The 25588-nt window shown below is 36.1% G+C and overlaps 1 protein-coding gene across 1 annotated transcript in view; it reads left to right on the top strand.

The window, feature by feature from the left end:
* Positions 1-25588, top strand: part of NHLRC2 (NHL repeat containing 2) — a 44524-nt gene that overhangs the window by 8610 nt on the left and 10326 nt on the right. Inside the window, exons 4-7 of the mRNA XM_006778732.2 lie at positions 3356-3477; positions 11765-11894; positions 21822-21921; positions 25034-25265. Coding sequence (XP_006778795.1) covers positions 3356-3477; positions 11765-11894; positions 21822-21921; positions 25034-25265 — 584 coding nt within the window. The remainder of the gene's footprint in view (positions 1-3355; positions 3478-11764; positions 11895-21821; positions 21922-25033; positions 25266-25588) is intronic.

Below are 25588 nucleotides of genomic sequence, written 5' to 3' on the forward strand. Positions count from 1 at the left end.
GGACCAGCAGGGGTAGGCAGGAAGCTTGGCTTTCTCCATCTCCAGGGGCAACCCAAGGCTCCTGCTTGCTCTAGCTCCATGGCCACCGCCATCATAGTTGGTTTAATTTGCATACTTGCTCCTGATTGGCTGGTGGGCATGACTTGTGGGTGTAGCAGAGTGGCAGAGCGATGGAGTTATGGTTAATTTGCATGTTTCTCTTTTATTAGATAGGATTACAATAAACCCTCACTTAACATCCTCAATAGGTTCTGCAGCTTCAAATGAAAAAACATATAACAAAAGAAATTTTACCATAGGCTAGTTGATATAAAGAAGAGTTAAGCGCCTGTGGCATACTATGAACATTATAATAAAACAATGCTGAATGTATTTGAGGACCTACTGTATACTCTCTATACATTTTGGATTTGGGGCATTTTATTTTATTTTTTTTATTTTTCAAATATATTTTATTGATTTTTTACAGAGAGGAAGGGAGAGAGATAGAGAGCTAGAAACATTGATGAAAGAGAAACATCGATCAGCTGCCTCCTGCACATCTCCTACTGGCGATGTGCCCGCAACCCAGGTACATGCTCTTGACCGGAATCGAACCTGGGACCTTTCAGTCCGCAGGCCGACGCTCTATCCACTGAGCCCAACCGGTTTCGGCGGATTTGGGCATTTTAAATGGAAGTATTGTATTTCACTTTCCATCAAAATATAGCCTTATCTTTTTTATTATTTTTAAGACCAAGATAATTCCTTAGGCACTTGAGACTTAGATTATAAAATAAATAACCTAGGATTTGTATATAATTTTCTTTTTCCTTCCATAAGAACTTACTCATATGTCTAGATCATTTCCCTTTGGGTTTAGCAAAATATAAGTATCATTCAAGCATGGATCATTTTGTTTCATATCTCTCTGATCTTAGATCTAAAAAGGGCTGTTATTTACATCTACATAATTAATAAAGCCTTATTAATTTAAAAATAATTTATTATTAACAACATATTAATCAGAGAGAAAAGTAATTCATCTCTGCTGCCCACTTGAGTAACACATACAGCATAAAATAGAGATACTTGCACTCCTAGTGCAAATAAACTACTAATGTTCCTAAACCCTGGTGGTAATCTTCATATGCCAAGATATTATTCCTATAGCTCTTGAATTTTTTGTTTCTTGTTTGTTGTTTTTGTTGGAGTATGTGTGTGTTTTATCTTGTTTATTTTGTTTTAGTAACTTAGTGTTTTGGCATGCAGTTATGAGAATTGTTACTCAAAATAATGTAGCAGGTTGAATTTAAATGGTTAAGAGAGTTTCTAATAGATTCTATAACTTTCAAAATAGTATAGGTAAATATTCTTTTTTTGTTGTTGTTAAATAGAGAAAGCTAGCAACAAGCTAGCTTTCCCAAACATGTTTTTAGGAATACTGTTATCTTGTAATAAATTAATAGTTATTCTAGAATTTTTGAAAAAGAATTCTGTGTTCAGCTACACCAGGAAAAAATAGTTAGATGTGGTTTAACAAATTTTTTGTTTGTGATGGTTATACTGTACTTCTCATATCTCTTACTCTGCTAATGTACCTCATGAATATCCAAGAGACTTTATAGTGCACAGTATCTTTTAATTTGAAGTGACCACAGTTCTCTCCCTTTTTTCCTCTGCAGGGAACTCTCACCAACAATAATAATATTGCTAATAATAGTAACAGTAGAACTGTCAATAATAGTAATAATAATATTAGTATAATAGTAATACATTTACTTCTGCATTTTTTACTTTTTTAAAATACGTTTTTATTGCTTTCAGAGAGGAAGGGAGAGGGAGAGAGAGACAGAAATATCAATAAGAGAATCATTGATCGGCTGCCTCCTGCACGCCCCACATGGGGCATATACCCAGACCAGAATTGAACTAGGACCTCCTGGTTCATAGGTCTATATTCAACTACTGAGCCAGCTGGCCAGGCAACTTCTGGCATTATTCTAAGTACTTTACCTGTATTAATTTATTTAGTCCTCATAGTGCTGTGAGTTAGGTATATTATTAGTTCCATTATACAGAAGACAAACTGAGACACAAAGAATGGTCATCAGCTAAAGAGATATAGAGCTGGGATTTAAATCAAGTCTTTTGGGCTCTTGAGTTTATGTTTCTACCCACCTGTCTTACTAATGTCTTACGGACAGTGGAGTTTTGCAAAACATAGTTTGGAAATGGCTTGTCCTCTGGTCAAAGAAATAACAATTATATTTTAATTACTCTCCACTCTTAAAACTCCACATGTGTTACAAAAGTTGAGAAGTATGTCACTAGACCAGTATCACACTCTTTATTTTACAGTATCTGTAAGGTATAGAACTTTGTGGCAAAGTGAAATAGTAAATGGAGGATTCTTAACCTAGGGTTCATGGACTCTTAAGAAATGCTTGAATGGACTTGAGGATCTAGGAACCTCTTGAAATTATTTGTGACATTTTATGGGTATGTGTATTTTTCCATAAGGAAAGGGTTCATGATTTTCATTGTATAGTTAACCATTCAACAATTTGGGGTTTTGGGGTGCCATCCCCACGTGCAGCTGAAAATTCACATGTATCTTTTGACTTCCCCAAAACTTAAACTACTAATAGCCTACTGTTGACCAGAATCTTTACTAATAACATAAAGTCAATTAACACATATTATCTATCTATCTATCTATCTATCTATCTATCTATCTATCTATACATCTATACATATATATGTGTGATATACTGTATTCTTACAAAAGTAAGCTAGAGAAAAGAAATGCTATTAAGGGAAATCACAGGGAAAAATACATTTACAGTATTTATTGAAAAAAATCCACGCAGAAACCTTCTTTGTTTATTAGATGGAATGCTGCCTGATTTATGAATCATTCAATGAAGCCAAGTAGATCTTTAAATTTAAAACAAATGAAAAAAATCCTCATATAGGTGGACCCATGCAATGCAAAGCTATGTTGTTCACCTGTCAGTAGTATTATCAAATGAGCACATCTTCCCAAATTGTTCAGTGTCACTCATCTAGATGCTTAAAAGTTAAAATTATATTTAGTTCTTTCTAATGTAGGTAACAGGTACTTAAGATGCTTTTAAAAGTATTTTCTTCTGATATATGTTACTGTAAAGTACACTAGTAGCCATTATCTAATATACCCTGTCACTAACAACACTTGTTACTCTTGAGAAAAACAGATATATTAGGAAACATTTTAGTGTTCAGATAGAAACATCATGTTATTTATATTAAAATCTCGGCTTTAAATACAGATTTTCTTTTGGAGGTTTTACTAAATGGAAAAATTTTGTCTTACGGCTATCTTGTCTTTTAGGACCCAATCCTGGAAGAAAAGATGGAATATTTTCAGAGTCAACTTTTAATTCACCACAGGGTGTAGCCATAATGAACAATATCATATATGTGGCAGATACTGAAAACCACCTTATAAGAAAGGTAATTTTCCATTTTAAATAGTTTTATACTTCCAATCAGAAAAACGGATATTTACTTGCTACATTAAATATTTAGAGTGAGAAGGAGATGCTTAAATACCTCAAATCATTCATATTCAGCTGTTTTCACAGTGCTGCTTTAGTTTTATTCTTCGGTATCTTGTTTTTCTGGGTGTCAGCGTATAGTTGTCTCAGAAGATAAATCTTCAGTCAAGTCCCCTTTTTTGACGTTTGTTTCAAAGTCTCATGCCTAATCACCCCAAAGCTCCTCGTTTTGAGATATTTTCCTAACCACTGTATTCAAAGTGGTGCTTTGTCCTTTTAAAAGTTAAATTTTCTGAAACCTAGAAAAAAAATCATACCACTTCCTGCCTTCATCTTTTTTGCTTTGCCTACAAATACATATCAGTCAATAAGTCTTAAAAGGTGTTTCATATCTGAATAAAAGTAAAGAATCTTGTTTTTAAAAAATGAGTTAATCATAAAGGTAAAAAATAGTCTTCTGATCATTTATTCCAGCTCCCTAGAGGTAACCAACCATTTTTAAATTTTGTGTCTTTTCAGAATTTCCTACTCACAAATAAATTTATAATAAAAAGACTGACTCTAGACTAGTTGTCGCCAACCTTTCAGACCTCCCAGACCAACAGTGGTCCGCGGGCCACTGTTTGGTGACCGCTGCTCTAGACAATCTTTTTTTAAACAAATGGTGAAATCCTATTGTACTTACATAATCTTCTGGAGTCTTTTTAACTTATTTATCTATATTAGTCACATGAATGATATGATTGCATCATACCCATTGTAGAAGTCATTTTAAACATTCCTTATTGATGAAGATTTTGGCTATAAATCAGTGATCTTTAGTAGGTTGCTGTCTTTTTCTAAAGTCTACTAAGTTGATCTAATCCATCATGCCTAAACATACTGTTTCAGATACTTCCTTGATTTTCTTGCTGTTTCTTTGTCTATTGATATCTATGCCCATTTATTTGACAATATTATCACCTATTATACATATAATAAAAAAAACATGTGTAGAACATATAATATCTACTGTAATGAAAATCTCCATGAGGTCATGAAATTTCATTTCCTTACCTCTGAAATCCTAAGCACCTGGAGCAGGGCCTGGCCCGCGGCAGTTGTTCAATAGATATTTGTTGAATGAATTTCTGAGCAAAGAACGTCTAATGATGCATTTTCTAAAGTGCGTATTTCTCTTAATATGAAAAGGTGTTCCATGAAAAAAGAATTTTATGGGTTTATAAAATAAAGCAGATTTAGGTTTTTTTTTCAAGTCTTGGAGACTGTCTTTTTAGAGACTTTAATATGCTAATGTATTGTGAATACATTGCTGGGGGTATATGTGTGTAGTATTTCCAAACTTACTTGATCAAGGATTACTTTTTAGACAGAATTTTTCATAGGTCTAATGATTTCATAGTATATACTTTGGGAAAAAAGTGGTTTTCTGTTGTTACTAAGTCCTTAAAGTCAGTTTTTAGCAATATCTTTTGGGATTGTATTCTTCTTTAATTTATCATATCATAGATATCTAACAGGGTATTAAAGTAGTAAAATATTTACCCTGCAATATTCAGTGGATACTTGTCCTTTTTTAATTGTCCATTTTATCTCCTGATTTAGAACCCACAGGTTTTGAAGTATTGACTGTATTTCAAATACTTTTTAAGTAGCATAATCACATATTTAGGATACCCTAAGTTATTTTTATATTATATGGCTTAGTTTAGCATAGGATGTAAAGTGGAATTATTATTTCTTCCTCTCTTTTAAAGAATGTTTATTATATTTTACTTTTGTTTAAACCTCATTAACAGAGGATTGGTCATAATCTTACATTGACAGCTCACATTTTTCAGTGCAAACCTATCTCTTGTTCAGAATATTATTTATTAATTTATAAATTCCTCTTTATCCCCATTCCCATTTCCCCTGTATAAACACACCTGCAGGCAGTCATTCTATATTCAACTCATATATTTTTATTTGCATCTGATCTTGTAGAACATGTAGTGTTTTGTGTGCTTGTTTTTTAATAACTTTATTATGATACTAGAGGCCCGGTGCTGGCCTGCCCTGATTGGGGACGATCGGGACCAGGCCAGCCAGGGGACAGGCCGTGGGAGGTTGCCTGGCCGCCCTGCCCCCGATCAGGGATGCGGGGGTGATCGGGTCTGGGGGGAGGGGCTGCAGGAGGTTGGCCAGCTGGCCCCGCCCCTGATTGGGGGGCTGATCGGGGGCCAGGCCAGCCATGGGGAGGGGTTGACCAGGGACCGGGCCAGCCGGGGGATCGGGCTAGTTGGCTGGCCGCAGTGCACCTCATAGTGACCCGTCGTTCCAGTCTTTCAGGTTGCTTGGCTTTTATAAATGTAGATAGATATTTTATATAGCATTAAATTCCAAATATATAGTTTAAGAATTTTTAGTAAATATAACAAGTTGTGCAGCCATAACCATAAATCAGTTTTAGAATATTTTCATCCTCTCAGTAAGAATGCTCATGACTTTTACAGTTAATCTTCACTCCCACCCACAGCACTAATCTTTATAGAGATAGAAAGTCTCTTGAACATTTCATATAGAGTCATACAATATATGGTCTTTGTGTCTTGCTTCTTTTATTCTGTGTAATGTTTTTGAGGTTCACATATAGTTCATTCCTTTGCATTGCTGAATAGCATTCCATTGTATGCATATTCCACATTACGTCTGTCCATTCACCAGCTGGTGGGCAATTAAGGTATTTCTAATTTTTTGCTATTATGGATAAATAATTGATATGTAAGTTTTGTGTGGACATACATTTTTATTTTTCTTGGATCAATATTTAAGTACTCAAATTGTTGAGTCATGTAATTATTCATACCTGGATAGTTCTATTTCTGGACTTTGAGATCTATTCCATTGATCTACACCACACTGTTTTGATTGCTATAACTTTTAATTAATTTTAAAATCAGTGAAGTACAGCTCTTCTCAGAGTCTTCTTTTTCAACATTGTTTTGGCTGTTCTGGGTCGCTTACAATTCCCTATGAATTTTAGGATCAGCATATCCATTTCTGCAAAAACTTTTGTTTCTTATATAAATAACTAGAGCCCTGGTGCACGAAATTCATGCATGGGTGGGTTCCTCAGCCCGGCCTGCATTCTCTTGCAGTCCAGGACCCCTCACTCTTTACCACCCGCCTGCTCGCTGCTCCTTAGCGCTTGGCTCGCTGCTCCTTACCGCTTGGCTCGCTGCTCCTTAGTGCTGTCCTTATCACTCGGCTCGCTGCTCCTTAGTGCTGCCGCGGAGGCCAGACAGGCTCCCGCTACCACCGCTGTGCTCACCAGCCGTGAGCCCAGCTTCCCGTGGGAGCACACTGACCACCAGGGGGCAGCTCCTGCATTGAGCATCTGCCCCGTGGTGGTCAGTGTGCATCATAGGGAACCGGTCATTCTGGTCATTCCACTGTAAAGGTCGCTTAGGCTTTTGTTATATAGACTAGAGGCTCAGCGCACCAAATGGTGCGTGGGTAGGGTCTCTAGGCCTAACCTATGATCAGGGCCATCTTCCGCTCACTTGCCAGTCCCCAGTTCCACCCCGCTGCTGCCCACACTGGTTCTCCGTGGTTCCCGTTCGCCATCCAGCAATCGGAGCCTGCGGGCCCGGGGGAGGGATCAAGAGGTCTGCCTTCCACCTGCTTGACAGTCCCCAGTCCTGCCCTGCCGCCGCCGCCCACCCCAGTTCCCCATGGTTCCCCGTTCACCATCCAGCAATTGGAGCCTGCAGGCTGCGGGGAGGGACAAAGAGGTGGTCAATGCACCTCATAGCAACTAGTCGTTCGGTCGTTCTGGTCGTTACGCTGGTATGGTCGCTGGCCTTTTATTATATAGGATTATGATGTCTGCAAAAAACAAATGGCAGGTTTATATTTTCCTTTCTTATTTATACACATCTTGTTTTATTATATTGCTGGATAGAACCTCAGTTGCTGTTGAGCATTAGCAGTGATTGTGTATTTTGTCATCCTCATATTCTTAAAGAGAATGCATGTCAATTTTTTCCAAAATTTAGTATCTTCTGTAACTTTGGGAAAAAAATATTTATGAAGAAATTTTATATTCTTAGTTACTTGGAATTATTTTATTATGTAATTTTATGAAGTATATGTTCTATATTTATTGAAATAATTAGGTAATATTTTGCCCTCAGTGTTTTGATATAATGAATTATATTAATATATTTTTTTAATGTTAAACCATCTTTGTATTCCTGGGTTAAACCTTACCTAATGATCAATTTTTTAAAAGTCAAGTTGGATTTGATTATCCCAAATTATATTTAATCCTTAAAAATTCATGTTCATAAATTAAATGGTTCTATATTTTTTTTGTACTGTTGTAACCCAGTTTTGGAATCAAGGTCACACTAAACTCATTAAATGAGCTAGTTAGTTTTTGTTTTGTTTTTTTAACTTTTGGAATAATTTGTCTAATGTAAAAATTAATGGTTTTGAACATTCATTAAAAAACCTCAGTAACAGCCAAAACCGGTTTGGCTCAGTGGATAGAGCATCAGCCTGTGGCATGTACCTGGATTGCGGGCACATCCCCGGTGGGGGATGTGCAGGAGGCAGCTGATCGATGTTTCTCTCTCATTGATGTTTCTGACTCTCTATCTCTCTCCCTTCCTCTCTGTAAAAAATCAATAAAATATATTTTTAAAAAAACAAACAAAAAAACCCCTCAGTAACATCGCCTGGACCAGGGGCTTTTTGCAAGAGGAATTCTTTGATTGTCATGTCAATTTCTAAGATACATTTCTTAGATCAAATATTGTTTCAAGGACCTATCCCTAGCTGCCTATTGCATTTTTTCAGATTTACTAGTAGTTCAGTAAAAAATATAGATAAGGTTACATTAATAATATTCTTTACAATTTTGAGAGATTATAAAAATAATGCAAGAGGATATTGCTAAAATAAATCTATTTCATCGTAGTAAAGGAATAAAAGACAATAATCATTACTATATTTATTCAGAAAAACATTTTAAAAGATTTAATACCTATTTTTTTAATATATATTTTAATTGATTTCAGAGAGGAAGAGAGAGAGAGAAACACCAGTGATGAGAGAGAATCATTGATCGGCTGCCTCCTGCATGCCCCCCAACTAGGGATCAAGCGGGCAACCCCGGGCATGTGCCCTGATCAGGAATTGAACAGTCACCTCCTGATTCACAGATAGACGCTCAACCACTGAGCACACCAGCTGGGCAATGTAATACCTATTAATGATAAAACTAGTAAACTTGAAAAGGAAATAAACATAGTGAATATAATCAAAGGGCATTTACAAAATGGCTTTATAGCTACACTTAATGCAAAATATTGAATGCTTTCCTTCCATGATTGGGAACAAGGCAAGGATTCCCACTCTCGCCACACCTATTAAATATTATACTGAAAGTACTAGCCATTGTAGTAAGGCAACAAAGAGAGACAAAAGGCATATAGGAAGAAGAACTGTCTTTATTTGCCAGTAGCATGTGATCTATAATAATAAAAATGTAATATGCTGATTAGACCGGACGACCTTCCAGACGAAGCTGGGGCTGTGAGGGAAGCCCGGGTCCCGGGTGCTGGAGGGAAGCCAGTGCTGGCAGCCAGGGGAAGGAAGGCCTACTCTTGCATGAGTTTTTTTTCTTTCTTGATTAAGGTATTACATATGTGTCCTTACCCTCCAATGCCCCCCCTCCCCACTCATGTCCTCACCCCCCCTGGTGTCTGTGTTCATTGGTTAGGCTTAAATGAATGCATATAATTCCTTTGGTTGATCTCTCCCCCTCACCCCCACCCTCCCCTACCTTCCCTCTGAGGTTTGATGGTCGAGTGAGATCTTGCATGAATTTCGTGCATTGGGCCTCTAGTATACATAGACAATTTTAAGAAATCTATGAAAAAGCTACTTGCACTAATAAGAGAATTTAGGAATGTTGCAGAATACAAAGTCAATAAAAAAAAGATCCACTGTGTTTATATATTAATAACAGTTAATTGGGAATTAAAATTTTAAAATTCTATTTACGGTAGCAATAAAAACAAAGTACTTAGAATAAATTTAACAAAATACACGCAAGACTTGTGTACTCCAAATTATAAAACATTGCTAAGAAAAATTAATCCAGTATTGGATTGGAAGTTTCAATATTAAGATGTCAGTTCTCTCCAAATTGACCTTTAAACTTAGTGCAATCCCAGTCAAAACTCCATCAGATTTTTTTGAAGGTATTAAGTGGATTCCAGAATTTACATGGAAATGCAAAATAAAGAATTTATTATATCTGAAATTTTGAAAATGAACAAAGTTAAAAGACTTATAGTACCTGATTTCAAGACTGACTTAATGTTACGCTGATCAAGACTGTGATACTTTGTTAATATATAGATCAATAAAAAGAATAAAGCACCTAGAAGAAACGTCATATCAAATACAGTTATGATTTCCCAAAAGCATCAAAGCAGTCAAGGGAGAAAGGAAAGTCATTTTAGCAAATTGTGCTTGAACAACTAGATACCCATGTGGGGGATAAAAAGAAACACATTACCTCGCACGTTGTATACAAATAAACTCGAGATGCATCACACACCTAAATGTAAATGCTAAAAATGTAAAGCTTTTAGATGAAAACGTTATCTTCATGACTTAAAGGTGGGCAAAGGTTTCCAAAGACAGGACACAAACACAATCATAAAAGAAAAAAATGATAAAATCAAATTTATCAAAAATTAAAATTTCTGCTCATTAAAATTTACTGTTAAAAAGACAAGCCACAAACTGTCAAAAAATAACCTTAAAAACTTACAAAACATATTTATGAAGGGATTAGTATCCATGAAATATATAAAGGTTCCTACAACTAAAAATGAAAAGACAGCCCATTAAAAAGGGTCAAAGATTTGATCAGACATTTTTTTTCAAAAGAAGGTATAAGAATGACCTTGTCACTTACATTTCTTTTTCAACTCAGGATGTTGATCACTTTTTTATCCACTTTATATCCACTATAATGGTTTAAATTTAAAAGACTGACAACATTATATATTGGGAACTCCCATACATTGTTGGTGGGTAGATTGATAGCTGTATAAAATATGTAATAAAGCAAGTAAGTGAAATGGTGATAATAAGTGGTGTGTATATAGATCTTTGCTGCAAGATTCTTTTAACTTTTTTCTAGTTTGAAAATGTTCATGGTAAAGTGTTGGTGGAAGGGTCTCAAGAGATGAAACCGGAGCTTTTTCCCCCCAGTAGAATGCATTAGTTTTCCAATGTATACAGCAGAGGCAATATAATGTAGTAGAGCTAGCACTGCCTGTATTCAAACCCCAGATCCTGGACTTACTAGCTATAGGATCTTGAGAAAGTTACATAATGATCTGTGCAATAATGATAATCATAGTCATTATGAGGATGAATGGATGGATGACACCTGGATCAGTAGCTGGCATATATTAAGCGGCATATGTGTCATTTAGTAGCCAAGCATAACTGAAATACATTTAATTTCAAGAAATGTGAATTTTTTAGATTTTGCTTTAAAATTTCACTTTCTTTTAAAATATTTTATAGTTAAAAGAAGATCCACACCATTTCTGGTAGAGGCATGATGAGATGAGGGGGGCAGGAGGGAAGTGGGGGCATGGACAGGTGAGGAAATGAAAAGGACTGAGTTTTGTGCTTTTGAATAACAAGATCACCCTATGCTTAATTAAACCTTTTTTAAGCTTTTAAATTTTTATAAGATAATAGACTTTATTTTTTAGAGCAGTTTTGGATTCATAGCAAAATTGAACATAAAACACAGTTTCTTTCCCCCATCCCTGAAAGACTCCCTCACCATCAACCATTCCACACCAGTGTGATCCATTTGTTACACTTATCGAACCTGCACGTCCTTATCATGCAGAGACCAGCGTTTATATTAGGGTTTACTCTTGGTTGGCACATTATGTAGGTTTGGACAAATGCACCATGACGTGTATCCATTGATCATTGTAGCATCAAACAGTATAGTTTCACTGCCATAAAAATCCTGTGTCCCGCTTATTCATCTCATCCTTCTTTCCCCCTAATTCCCAAGGATTTATACTGTTTTGTTTTTAAAGAAAGTATTTGTATTGCTAATACCTTCTATCTGTTTTTATTAAAAATCTTCATGTACAAAAGACAATAAAAGGTAACATGCATTGCATACAACATCTTCTTTTCTGTAGATTGACCTAGAAACTGAGACGGTGAGCACTGTAGCTGGCATTGGTATTCAAGGTACAGATAAAGAAGGTGGAGCTAAAGGAGAGCAACAGCCCATTAGTTCCCCATGGGATGTAATTTTGGGATCATCAGGTATGTAAACTTCTAATACTTAATATAAGTAAACATTGTTTCATAAATGTAAGATTTTAAAAAGATGCTGGGGACATTCATTTGGATTAATTCTATTGCTAGTAATTTTATACTTTCATGCCTGTGTCTTGAGATTTATTGTATAAAAGCAAAGCCAGCAGTAATGTATACAAGATGGAATATATTTTATTTAACTTGTAACATTACAATTATGTTTTATGCACAAGATAGTGTATATATTATTCTGAATTAATGTTAAAGAATCTCAGTTTAGCTGCAGCTTTCAATTAATGTAGCTCTGAATATTCTTAAATTAGGATTAGTTTCAGAACTTCAAACAACTATTCATGAACTATACCATTTAACAATGTCCTTTTTTTTTCTAGTTTGAAAAAAATTAAAAAGTGATAGTTGCTTTTTTTAGATTATTAAAATTTGTATTGAACCATGATAGCTTCTTTTGAGCAATTTGAAAAAAACACTTTTGCCCTACTGTGTTATGTAGGTATTAATAATGAATAAGATTGACATTATCTTTACAATCTTTGTTACCTACATTAATTGACTATAAGATGACCCAGGAGCATAAGTCCTTATTTCTCATTGGCACTCAGTGATACAGGGATGGTTATCTACATATCTACAACCAGAGTAATGAATAAAAGTAAGTTAGTAGAATACACTGAAAATAGAATTTGGGACTAAATGGTTTGGATGGTCGTAATATATTTATAGAGTGAACTAGAGGCCTGGTGCATGAAATTTGAGCACTGGGTGTGGGGGGAGGGGGTCCTCAGCCTGGCCTGTGCCCTCTTGCAGTCCAGGAGCCCTTGGGGGATGTCCAGCTGATGACTTAGGTCTGCTCCTCGCCAGGCATAAGCCCGGCTCAGGGCTTCTAGCTGAGCGGCGCTCCGCCTGCGTTGAGCGTCTGCCCCTGGTGGTCAGTGCACATCATAGCAATTGGTCATTCCACCATTTGGTCCATTTGCATATTAGCCTTTTATTATATAGGATAAACATCAGTTTAGTTGAATGGCTTTACATCTGAGATAATTTTTTATCATGATGCCAATTTGCTTATAATTCAAAGACCTTGATTTTTTTTCATTTGATTAACTTTTTATAGAGTTTTTAATATTCATAAAATAACTGAATGAACTTTTGGTACTACCTGTACTTAATATGTATAACTTGGAGATTTTGCACAAGTTCTTTTTGAGATTTTCCTTTTTGTAATTCTGTGCCACAGTAATCATAGTGGGGAGGGAATTGGGGTGATAGAGGGAGCAGTATGTCCCAGGTGCAATCAATAAGAACATAGATGATCTATATATATATAAAAGCCTAAGCAACCAAACAACCGGTTGACTGGTTGCTATGACACGAACTGACCACCAGGGGGCAGACGCTTACTATGTCATATTTGCTTACCTACTGTAATTAAAGCAAGACACATAACTAAGCTCAAAGTTATGGGGCAGGGATAGACACCTTGCATACAATGAGGCCATGTCAAGGGTGTGGGTATCTAATAATATTACAGAGGAGTAAAGAATTGAGACCAGTGATTCAATCTGTCACATATATCAGACTTTATAGGGCTTATAAACAGGATGTACTTTATTGGATGCTTTACTAAGTTGGATTTATTTAATGACCAAGGAGTGCTTAAATATTTTGCTAGGCTAAAAGTTTTTCAGGCATACTTTATAGCATGGAATTTCTGGTTGGTTGTCTTGTATTGAGAATACACCCAAAATGCTTTCCAAGGAAAATCTTGGCTCTATTGACAAGTACTCCCTCAGGTTCCAGCTGGAGTGACATGCAATCTGAGGATTGTGTCATTACTAAGCTCAGTTTTCAGTAAAGGAAGTGAGTCCTACCTTACTTAGCTCAACAGGTTTTTATAAGCATGTGGTTCTTCATTTGACTTACAGCTTAAAATAGCTTCACTCAGGTACTTGGCAAGAGGCATATTCTTGAATACACTTAAGTTCGACACCTTCTAAATTCTAGGCCAAGAGAAAAAGGTTCCCAAGCACTGTATGAAGGACTTGTAATCACAATGACTACTCTAGCCTGAGAGCTTTTAACCTTGAGTCATATACCCAAGGCATTACTGGTTAGGCTTTGTAAGGTACTTAAACTTCACAGAAATTATTTTCAAGTTTTGAGGGGATTGGTCAGATTCTCATCAGAGTTTCAAAGTGGTATGTTACCCAAAAACATTTTAAGAGTCACTAATTTAAATTACTCTAAGATCTAATCCTGGATTAATGTATTGTCAGAGTATGGGAAATTAGATCATAGAATATTTCTTACATTTGTTTTTACTAAACTACTTTTGGCAACATGTCATTCATTAAAAAAATATATCAACATAAAGTCACATTCATTTATATTTTTATGTTTGTACTAGAGGCCCAGTGCATGAAATTTGTGCACTGGGGGACGGGGGTGGGGGGAGGTGTCCCTCAGTCCAGCCTTCACTCTTTACAATCTGGGACCCCTCGGGGTATGTCCGACTGCCCACAGGGATCAGGCCTAAACCGGCAGTTGGACATCCCTCTCACAATTCAGGACTGCTGGCTCCTTAAAGTACACAGGCTGATGCTCTATCCACTGAGCCAAACCAGCTAGGGCTACGTTTCTTTATTGATTCTTCCCAAAATATCCAACTTTATTTTTATAGAAACAACTTGCTTTTTGCATTCAGATTGAATTGGTTCATATAAATTTAAATTACATAATTGTACACCTACTTGAACAGATTTTGAATTAAAATTTGAAGGGGATTGTGGCTGTCAAAAATTGTTCTTGTAAATATTTGAGTTTTAAAAATATTTTAATAATTTTATAAAATGTTTTGGAAATGATACCATAGTTAAGAATTTGAGAGTGGAATTATCAGGAATAAACATAATGAAAAATAGGTTAGGTATTGTGATATGTTCATACATTAGGCTGTTCTTCAGTGCAAATAATGAATCATAGATACACCTAGCTGCATGGACAAGTATCAGAAGGAATCTGTTGAGTGAAAAAAGCTACAAAAGAGCCTACAGTATATTTTTTACAGAAGGTTTAGTAGTAAGCAAGACTAATTATATCTTCAGAGATCAATCCAGACTTGGTAAAACTGAAAAATAAGAAAGTGAAAAAAAATTTTTTAGATCGGTGGTTCCTTCTGGAAAGAGGAGGGGTTATAGTCATAAAAGGATGCATAAATGTTCTTTCTTGAGCTAGGTGGTATGCATATTTAATTAAAAATTAAACCTTACAAAGGAGCAAAATAGATTAGGTAAATAAAATGAAAAATAACAAGGACCAATACATAGTTAAATATATATACCCTATCAACTCAGTTAATAAATAATGGGACTTGAAATACCCATTATAATATGTAAATGTGTTTGTGTATTTTAATTCTGAATACTTAACCTAATTATGCCATTACAGTGATAAAAGCATTATCATTCTAAATATGGTCAGAACTACACAGTGTAAGAAAAGTAATTACTAGGTACAATAAATTCATTTTCATCAGGAACTATGCCACGTTTCTAAAATGCATGACTTCACTCTTGCCAGACAATAACTTGAGAGATTTTTCATCCTAAAGTTCAAAACCCCACTAGTCACTAAGTAGACTTTACCTGATTTAGAGTCATTTATAGAAAGGATAACATGCCCGAATCCCATTAACCTTTCTTGGCCTTTTAATCAGTATTTTCCCTAGATAGAAGTTTAGCTGTTCTTATACAACCTTTTATGATCAAAATTTAACTATTTAGTATGTTAGTTTTATAATCTACAGTGTTGGTACTTAAGTGCTTAGATAATATGGTTCTTGGAGTTTTGTTAATATGCTATAAAATACTGTACAATACATTTATCCTTTAAAAATAATCAGATGATATAGAATTTTTGAGGAATAAATTTTATACAGTGTAACTGGCGAGTGAAAAAAGCAAGTTACAAAAGCTTAAACTAAAAGCAGTTGTATTTATAGGTCTACAATTTGAGAGATGATTCTTGTACTGTCTTATCACATTGAATTGTGTTTGCAAGGTTTTTTAAGTCCAATTAATGAGGTATAATTTACAGAAAGTAATATTCACCCTTGTCAGGTATGAGTTATATGACTTTTGACAAACATATTTAGTCTTATAACTATTATTGCGATCAAGATACAGAATATTTCCATCACCCCAGAAAATTCTCTCATGACCCTTTGCTCAGTCTTCCTCCCATCACCTCCAACACCCTCTCCAACCATTGGCAACAGTGCATTTCTTATGCCTGGTTATTTCATTCTGTACAATGCTTTTGAGATTCATCCTGTTGTTGCTGGTATCAATAGTTGGTTCTTTTTTTTATTGTTGAGTAGTATTTCATTGTTTGGCTGTGCCACAGTTTATTCATCAGTTGACAAACATTCCAGATGCCTCTAGTCTACAGCAATTATTAAAGCCTGTATAAACACATGTGTATAGGTTTTTATGTGGACATAAGTATTTATTTCTCTTTGGAAAACGTTTAGGAATGAAATTTCTGGGCCATATGATAAATGTGTAATTTTATAAGAAACTGCCAAAGTGCTTTCCAAAGTGGCTCTTTTCTTAACAGTCCCGAAAGTCCTGGATTAATATTGCTTCTGCCTAAAGAACTTCCTTTAACATTTCTTGTAGCAGATGGCTGCTGCCAATGATTTCTGTTGACCCTTTTTAGGGGAAGGGGAGTGTCTGGAAAAGTATTCAGCCTTCATTTTTGGAAGATATTTTTACTCCATATATGTCTGGGTTGACTTTCTTTTTTCCTTTGATACTTTAAAGATGTCATTTGATTGTCTTTTAGCTTACATAGTATTAAATAAGAGATCTGATTTATTTCTTTACCTAGTTCCTTTGTGTATAAAATGTGTACCTTTGCCCGGCCCTCATGGCTCAGTGGTTGAGCATCAACCTATGCACCAGGCAGTCATGGTTCGAATCCTAATCAGGGCACATGCCCAGGTTGCGGGCTTGACCCCCACAGTGTGTGTGGGGGGAGGTGCAGGAGGCAGCCGTTCAATGATTCTCTTTCATCATTAATGTTTCTTTCAACCTCTCCCTTCCTCTCTGAAATCAATAAAAATATATTAAAAAATAAATATAACAAAATCAAGTGTATGCTTTTGTTCTGGCCACCTTCAAGATTTTCTCTTTGGTTTTCAGCAGTTTGACTGATATGTCTAGGAGTTATCCTGTTAGAATTCTTGAGTCTATGATGTGGTATGATGTCCTTAATTATCTGTGAAAAAAACCTCACCCATATCTCTTTAAATATTTTTTTCTGCTCCTTTCTCCTCTTTCTGGGATTTCAGTTACTCATATATTAGACTCTTGATATTATACCCAGCACTTTTTACATACTGTGCTCTTTTTATTTTACCCTTTTATTCTCTTTGTGTTTTAGTGTGAATAATTTTTATTGATTTATCATTAGGGTCATTGTTTCCTCAACTGTGTCTAGTCTGTTGATGAGATTGTTGAAGGAATTTTTCATCTGATATTTTTATAGGATTTCCATATTACTATTTCTTAGATTCCATCTATGCTGAAATTTTTTACAAATTTAGGTAGGCCACCTTTTTCTCTAGATTCTCTAACATAGTAGCATAGTAATTTCAAAGTCCATGTTATGTAGTTCCAGATTTCAGGTAATCTTTCAGTCTGTTACTGTTGATTGCTTTGTTTCTTGAAAATGTGTGGGGTTTGTTTTTTGGTTTTGATGAGGGCTGAGTATGTGTTTATTTGGGTGAGGGTTTGTTTTTCTTTGTGGGGGTGGGGAGGCAGGGACAGGGAGGAGGGGTGCTGCTTACTTTATGTTTGTCTTTTCAATTTTAACTAAATTCCAGTCATCTTGTGTGGAATTAGAGGGGCTGAGAGCAATAGTATTTATCCAATTATTATGGGAGGTTGAGTCAATGTAGTCAGAAGCTGGGCTGGGTCTGGGTGTTATTATTGCTGTGAGTTCTGTCAGTTCACCATAGCTTTTGAATCCCTTTAGCTGTGGGCTGGTGTTGCCTCAGCATGGGGACCAAGAGGCTGGGGTTGGGGGGTCCCACCTCGGCTTTCAGTCATCCTGTACAGCTGAACCACAGTGGTTCTCTTTCAGTCTGGCAGCTGCATGACAGGTGACCTGTTGCTGTTTGTCATTCTCTAAGGGAGTGTTCTCTGTTGTTCTGAACAGTCTCAGTCTTAGGACCCCTGTACAGTGCCTGTGGTCCATGAAAGGAAATGGGAGCTTTTTTTTTTTCTTCTTCATTGTTTCTGTTCCCTTTCTCTCTGGCAGCCAAACTCTGCCTTTAATCGGTGAGTGGTTTTGAAGAGTTTCCTCCTTCCCCTCCAGCAGTGAGGAACCCCTGCTTGGTGTCAGTATGGAGTCTTTGACCAAAGACAATTTCCTGCCCTTCTCTCAGAGATGAAGAGATGTTTTTCTTCTGCCCTCTTCCAGTCCTCAAATTAGTCTTTTCCTGTGCCCAGGGCATTGTCGCTTTTTCCTAGTGGCTTAAGGCTTTGCTTCATAGGAGGTTTAGAGACTATGGAGAAAAACTATTTACACTAATGGATGGTTTCACAGATGCTATTATGAGGGTTCTAGTCAGTGGACTTTATTTTGATCATAGTTACTTAAAATAACAGAATATTTAAAAGCTGGATTGAAGGTGTTTTTTCATTTCTATATTTCATTTGCCGATTTTATTTCTGCTTTCTGAAACTATTTCAGTAATCCTTATTGATGATTATGAGGGGTTTTGACTTTCCAAAACCTTTTTAGCTTTTGGCATTATCCTTTTTTATTTTTAATTTGTGACTGTTGAAAGTCAGTGGTACTAAGTGTGCTCTTAACTTAAAATGGAAATGTTCGTAATTGTTAGAAGGAACAAAGTAATACCCTACTCAGTGATACAACTATGTGCTTTAGATTTTAAAAACCAGGATGAACGGCATAAATTTTTTAAAATTTATCTTTATTGTTTTACAATAAAGTATTACAGATGTTCCCTTTTTTCTCCCTATTTACCTCCTCTTTATTGTTACAAGTATTATACATGTCCCCCTTTTTCCCCATTGACCTCCTCCACACTGCACCCATTCTCCCCACTACCAGGCCTTTACAACTATTGTGTCTGTGTCTGGGTTATGCATATATGCATATAACTTAGTGATACAGTCATGTGCTTTAGATTTTTAAATCCAGGATAAACAGTATAAATTGTTCAAATGACTCTCGTTAGTTTGATAGACATTATAAATACCAGACTACCTTTTTTTTTTTTAATTCTCATTTTATTTGTAAAAACTCTTCAGTCCTCAGAGAAATGATCAGGCAGAGTAAAAACTTGTAGCATGCTGGTTATGAGCATGGACCCTGGAGCCAGTTTTACATCTTAGTGTGGTCGTGTGACTTTGACAAGCTACTAGACTCTTTATGCCTCAATTCCCTCATCTAAATTGAAGATGCTAATAGTACCTATCTCAAAGGCTTATTGTGAGAATTATGAGAATATATGGAAAGCACTTAGAACAGTGCTTGTACAAAGAAATGATTAATATATCAATGTTATTTTCATTGTTTGCTATAAGAAATGGAGTCATTTCATAAAAGTCACAAAGAGATGTTACTAAGCTGAACCAAATCAAAGATGGGAAGGCGAGGGACTGGAAAAATATACTTGTAAAAGATTACTCAGTCAGAGGCCATAGGGAGGGGAGGGCATAAGGAGTGAAGCTAAAGTAGAAAGCCATGGTTAAGTTTGATTAGATGGCTATTTGTGATCACACGTGATACTGCACTTGGGTACTTAAAGCCAGAGCTAAATCCATGGGGCAGAGGCAAAAGGGAAGAAGAAAACAGGCCACAGAAGAACTGGCCAGAGAGCATGGGCCGCCTTCTGTATCTCTTCATTCTGATCAGAACACTGCTGATTTGTAATCAACTTCCTAATGGATTATTCCAGGTTTAGCTGTGTGAATTTCCACGAATTATTTAACCCCTGTGAATTTCACTTTCTTTATAGAGATGATACTAGACTTCTTAAGGTTGGAAGGCATTATTAAGTTATTAAAGGGAATAGCTCATGTAAAATGTTTATCATCTCAGGACCTTAAACATAGGAAGTGTTCTGGATGGTTATCATTTTCATCACCATTCCCACCATCATCATCAAGTGATAGATAGAATCCCAACAACTGAATTTTGACCTGACACAGCCTGGTCACTTCTTCTCATTTCTTAGGAGTTTAAAGGAAATAAGTATACAGAAACCAGGACCAAACTAATACTTATACTATGAAGTGTAATCTTCATACTTTTTTGCTACTTTTTCTTGTTGTGCTAAATAAGTGATTATAGCAGATATCCTTGTCTAATTTCTACTGTTAGGGGACTGTCTTTATCAGCTCAGGCTGCCATAACAAAATACCAGACTGGGGTTGCTTAAACAACAGACACTTAGTTTCTGACAGTTCCGAAGGCTAGAAGTTCAAGGTCAAGGTACCAGCATGACTGGGTTCTGGTGAGAGCTCTCTCTTGGCTTATAGTCACCTTCCTTTTTATCCTCACATGGAAGGGGCAAAATAAAATAATTATGAAAAGCCTTTGATCTAGTTTTAAAATATTAAACAGAGACTGAGTCCCCAGAATATATGGAATGCCATTATCACTTTTAATGCAATTTATGTTTATAACAATATTTGACTATGAAAAAATTAAATTGAAATAAACTGCTTTCCTTTATATTTTATAGGATAGTAATTAAGAATGCAGAGAAAAGGCAACATGTAAAATAGATTTTTCTATTGGATTGCCTGTTCCGATTCCTTCCTTCAGTTACTAGCTCTGTGATCCTAGCAAGTTACCTACTCTCTTTCATCTTCAGTTTCTTCATCTGTAAAAAGAACATAATAGCACTACCTGTCTTCCGGGGCTTTGAGAAAAATTCAGTGATGATCTCTGTAAAATGCTTGGCGCATAGCAACCACATTCATTGAGAACAACCGTCATCATCATTTTTGTTGTTAAATTGAAAGGCACTTGAAAGTAATACAAGTTAAGGAAGAAAAGTTTCTTTTAGATACAAACTACTTGAAGCTAAAGAAAATATAAATAAAATAGACTTACTAAGGTAATTTCTTAGAGCATGTGTCTAACCAAATGATTTTAGTTAAAATATCTCAATTACATGTAAAAGTAGCCTTAGAATACATCTAAAATTAAAATATTTAAATATTTAACAAAATGAATTTGAGAAATAGAGCCTTGTCACATTGTAGTAAGTTATAAATTAATTTTTACAACTATTTGTTCATTTTAATTGTTTAATTTTAGTAAACAGCTATATTATACTCAAGCTTTTTTGAAAAAGTTTTCTAACCAATTAAACAATTGATTTTTAAGTAGCAGTTGTGATGTGTATCTAAGTCTAAAAGTTGATACTGTTGCAGATATAAACATTTCTTAAAATATTAAAATAGTGTTTTCATGAGAAACTGTTACTAAAGCATATAATTTAGGTGGTTAGTGCTGGTTATTTGACTACCAATTTCTTAGAAAGTATGTGCCAACCCATTTCTTTTATCACATAAAATAAAAAATCAGATGTTTGAAAACATTGTGCCCAGGATGCAGGGGTATATTACTATTCAGAATACATTGGATTTCTGTGAATTTACCAGTACATTTATAAGTCTAAAGAAGTATGTCTTTCACAAGGAAAATAGAAATTTTTCAAAAACAACTTAAAACATTGCAATATTTTTATTTTCTTCTATCAGATGATTTAGAAACATATTACTGTCTTCCCTTAAATTTCTCAAAAAAAATGGTGTTTTTCTATTAACCAAAATATGTACATATTATTTACTATTTACTTTTGTAAAGGTTCAGAGGTCCAAAGAGATGACATTCTGTGGATAGCCATGGCAGGGACTCATCAGATATGGGCACTCCTACTGGACTGTGGCCGACTACCAAAGAAAAAGTAAGTGGCAATATCTCTTTTGGGGTAAACTGCACAACTTGGAGTTCACGGATTCCCTTTCGCAAGTCTCCATCCTCTCGTCACTTACTGTACTGGTCAGGAGGTGCTGGGATACACTACCATGACAAACAGCCAGATTCTCCGTGGCTTAAGACAAGGCTTGGTCCTTTGCTCACTCACTTAGGTGCACCGGGAGCACTGCTCTGCCACACAGGCTGATGCGGCAGCCACCATCTAGAGCTCTGCCAGTCATCCTGGCAGAGAGAGAGGGGCGGCGAGTCGCTTAATTCCTCTTAAAGCTTCTATTCAGAAGTGACACATCACTTCTACTTACATGTCATCAGCCACAGTCAGTCTCATGACCACACCTCATCTAACTTCAGGGACCCTGATGAGCAATCCCACTGAGCGTCCAGAAAGAAGCCTGGAGGCATTTGGTGAGCACTTCCTTTTGACTCTCAGTGCAGGCATCCCCACTCGTTAGTCCAGGTATTTGAGTGCTATAAAGCACCGTGGTTAATAGCTCGGTGTTGTAGTCAGGCCTGAGATTGAATCCTGGTCTGCCATTTACTATCTGTGCGAGCTTAGGGAGCCACTTTAACTCTGAGTTCTTATTTATACTTCCCTCTTAGGTTTGTTTGAGAATCAATATGTGTGAAGAGCTCAGCCTAATGCCTGGCATATTCAGCAAATGGTTGTAGCTTTGTTGTCACTGATGGGGATATAAAGGTGAAAAAGTAGTGTCTCTACGAAGTTTCTTATATCTTTTTCGATAGAGCCTTTTCTCTTCTTCCTAACACCCCAGGTAGAACTGATCATAGTCTTCCCTGTGATTTCATTGCACTGCTTACGTAGTTATGTCACTGCCCTGGTAAGTTCGTCTTCTCTTCCCCTCCCCACCTCTCTCTTTTCCTCTGACTCTCCTTGTCTGTTTTTGGTTGCACTTATTTGTTAATTATTTTGTCTTACTAGACTGCCTCTGAAAGGAAAGAACCCTTTCTCATTCATTTTTGTGTTCCCCATACCTGGCACAGTATCTGGTACATATTAGGAGCCAGTAAGGGTTTGCAGAATAAATAAATGAGTGAAAGTATTAGCCAGAAAGACTGTCAAGTCACCATAGAAAATGCCTGTCATCCTGATTACCTTTATCAATAGAAAGGAGCAGTTGTATGCATAATCCAAAATATCAGATATATTTCAAATAGTGTGTATGTGTGTGCTGTGTTGTATGATGTTTGCAACAATTAATTCCTCTATTTATTAAACATACTGTATGCTAGGCACTATGCTAGGCAATAGGAATGAAATATACTCACTAATTAAGAATAAAATGAAAAGATATGGTTACTGTCCTCAGTGACTAAGAACCAGATTAGCAAACAAACAGGACAGTTGGGGAAGGTGCTGTGTATAAAAAAAATTACTGCAGCAGTCCTTCAACTTGAAATTGTCCCTTGTGTAAATAAGAAGAACATCTGATATCCATCAAGGAAGGCTTCCTGGAAGAAACTAGTAGACTGAAACCTGATAGAGAAGTAGGACACAGACCGGGAGAGTGAAGGTTTTTCAGGCAAGAAATGACTCTAGTCGTGTCAAGTAGGAGCCATATCACAAAGTGCCTTGTGAGAGATTTGAGCATTACTCTACATGCCTTTCTAGAAAGTTTTAAGCTTGGAAGTAACATAATAAGAATTGTTTTTTTAAAAACAACGGGACATTTGGAGAGGGACAAGACTATAGAGACATAGATAGAAGTGAGGAGGTTATTGTTGTAATCCAGGCAGGAGATGATAGTAGCCTAAACAGTGAAGTGACCAAACATTTTCCATGAGACGTAATTTTAAACAGCAGAAAGAAATAACAGAGATGGCCAGAATGTTCTAAGTGATGGCTGTGTTGGACCTAAATGGTCAAGAGTTGACTAAATACCAAATAAGTAGAGTGTTTACTCTCATTCTTATTAGGAAAGTATCCACCCAGATCACATTGACCTGTATCATAATTTTAAGGATGTTTTATCTTTGTTACTGATCTTTGAGTAGGAATGACTCCTAACATTTTAGAAGTTACTGTTTCCACTCTTCCTACCTCTTAAGGGAACTCCTTTTTAGATTAAGACTCCTTGTAGTAATTACCTTTAATTTATTTGTTTGACATGTTAGTTATTACCTGTATTTCTCTGACTAGATTTTTTCCCAGTTCCTTGAGTAAGTGGCCATATTTCATACACTCTATATCCCTTTGCCTCCATCCTCTGCTCCCTGCCTAACTGAGCTTTGGGAACATATCAACCAAAGAGTGACTGATGGTCATTTTAGACTTTTGTATATTGTGCCGTATTTGGATGTGATATGCATGGAATCTCATTATTTTGCTTCAAAGTCAGCTTCTTCTCTTTCCTTACAATCCTTCCAGCATAAATTCAGAAACTATGGTGTAAAACTTTCTCTGCATTACATAAGGAATCTTGCAATAATTCTTGAAGTAGAAAATTCCCTAGTGTATATAAGAAATTGATTTGCATAACTGATTTGTTAGAGCAGCATAATCATCCTGAATTCATTTCTTAAAGTGGGTAATGCTTGAGCTGGTTGTCTGTCGAAGTAATCTTTCAGTCTACTGTGTATAAGAAAACAAAACTTTTTAAAATGGAAACTCAAGATTTAATCTATCAAGAGATAGATAATCTTTTTAATTCCCTTTCAGGACCTAATATTGTATAAATCTAAGAAGAAGTAAAAGTGGGATCCAGCTGTACCTGTCCCTGAACGTTTGGAGGGGGAAAAAAATCTATATCATCAATGATACAATCACTATTCTTGTAATTCTAACCTTCTCAGGGATTTCCTGTCTGACCACTGAGAATAGTTTGTTTTATGTATGTCAAAAATGTAGAAAGGTCCCTACACAGTGGATGAATAAGTTAGTTAACAATTAGAAAAACTACAGTGAAAACTGACTTGCACAATTTAACTGAGCCAAGATCACTAGATTTTATTTTTTTTACAATGCTTACCACCATTGATTTCATCATTAACACTCATTTGTTTAATAATTAAATTGGACACATATAACAATGTTGACTTCCCCTATGAATTGTCTTTTTCAGTGACTTAAAGAAAGGAACCTGCCTTCGGTTTGCTGGAAGTGGAAATGAAGAAAATCGAAATAATGCATATCCTCACAAGGCAGGTTTTGCCCAACCTTCAGGTCTCTCTCTGGCCTCCGAAGATCCCTGGAGCTGTCTGTTTGTAGCTGATAGTGAGAGCAGCACTGTGAGAACCGTTTCACTGAAAGACGGAGCAGTGAAGCACCTTGTAGGAGGAGAAAGAGATCCCATGGTAATGAAATCCCTCCTTCACAGTGTGCCCAGACACTTAAAATAATGCACTTTTCTGAACTGTGAATAGTTCGTAAAATCTGGGGGAGAGAGCGTTCTTGGCCTATCCATAGGTTAAAGTGTAAGTCAAGTCAAAGGAAAGGTGAATATAAAGAAACAAACAAAACCATGTAAGAAAAGCAAACTCTCTCCAGTTGATTATGTATAAACTAGAAGCTCGGTGCATGAAAATCATGCACGGGTATGGTCCCTAGGCATGTCCAGTGATCAGGGTCCATCAGGTTCCCCACCCCCTCCTTCCCACACGCTGCCCACATGCCATCA

Source organism: Myotis davidii, unplaced genomic scaffold, assembly GCF_000327345.1.
Source record: "Myotis davidii unplaced genomic scaffold, ASM32734v1 scaffold107, whole genome shotgun sequence".
Classification (NCBI taxonomy): Eukaryota; Metazoa; Chordata; class Mammalia; order Chiroptera; family Vespertilionidae; genus Myotis; species Myotis davidii.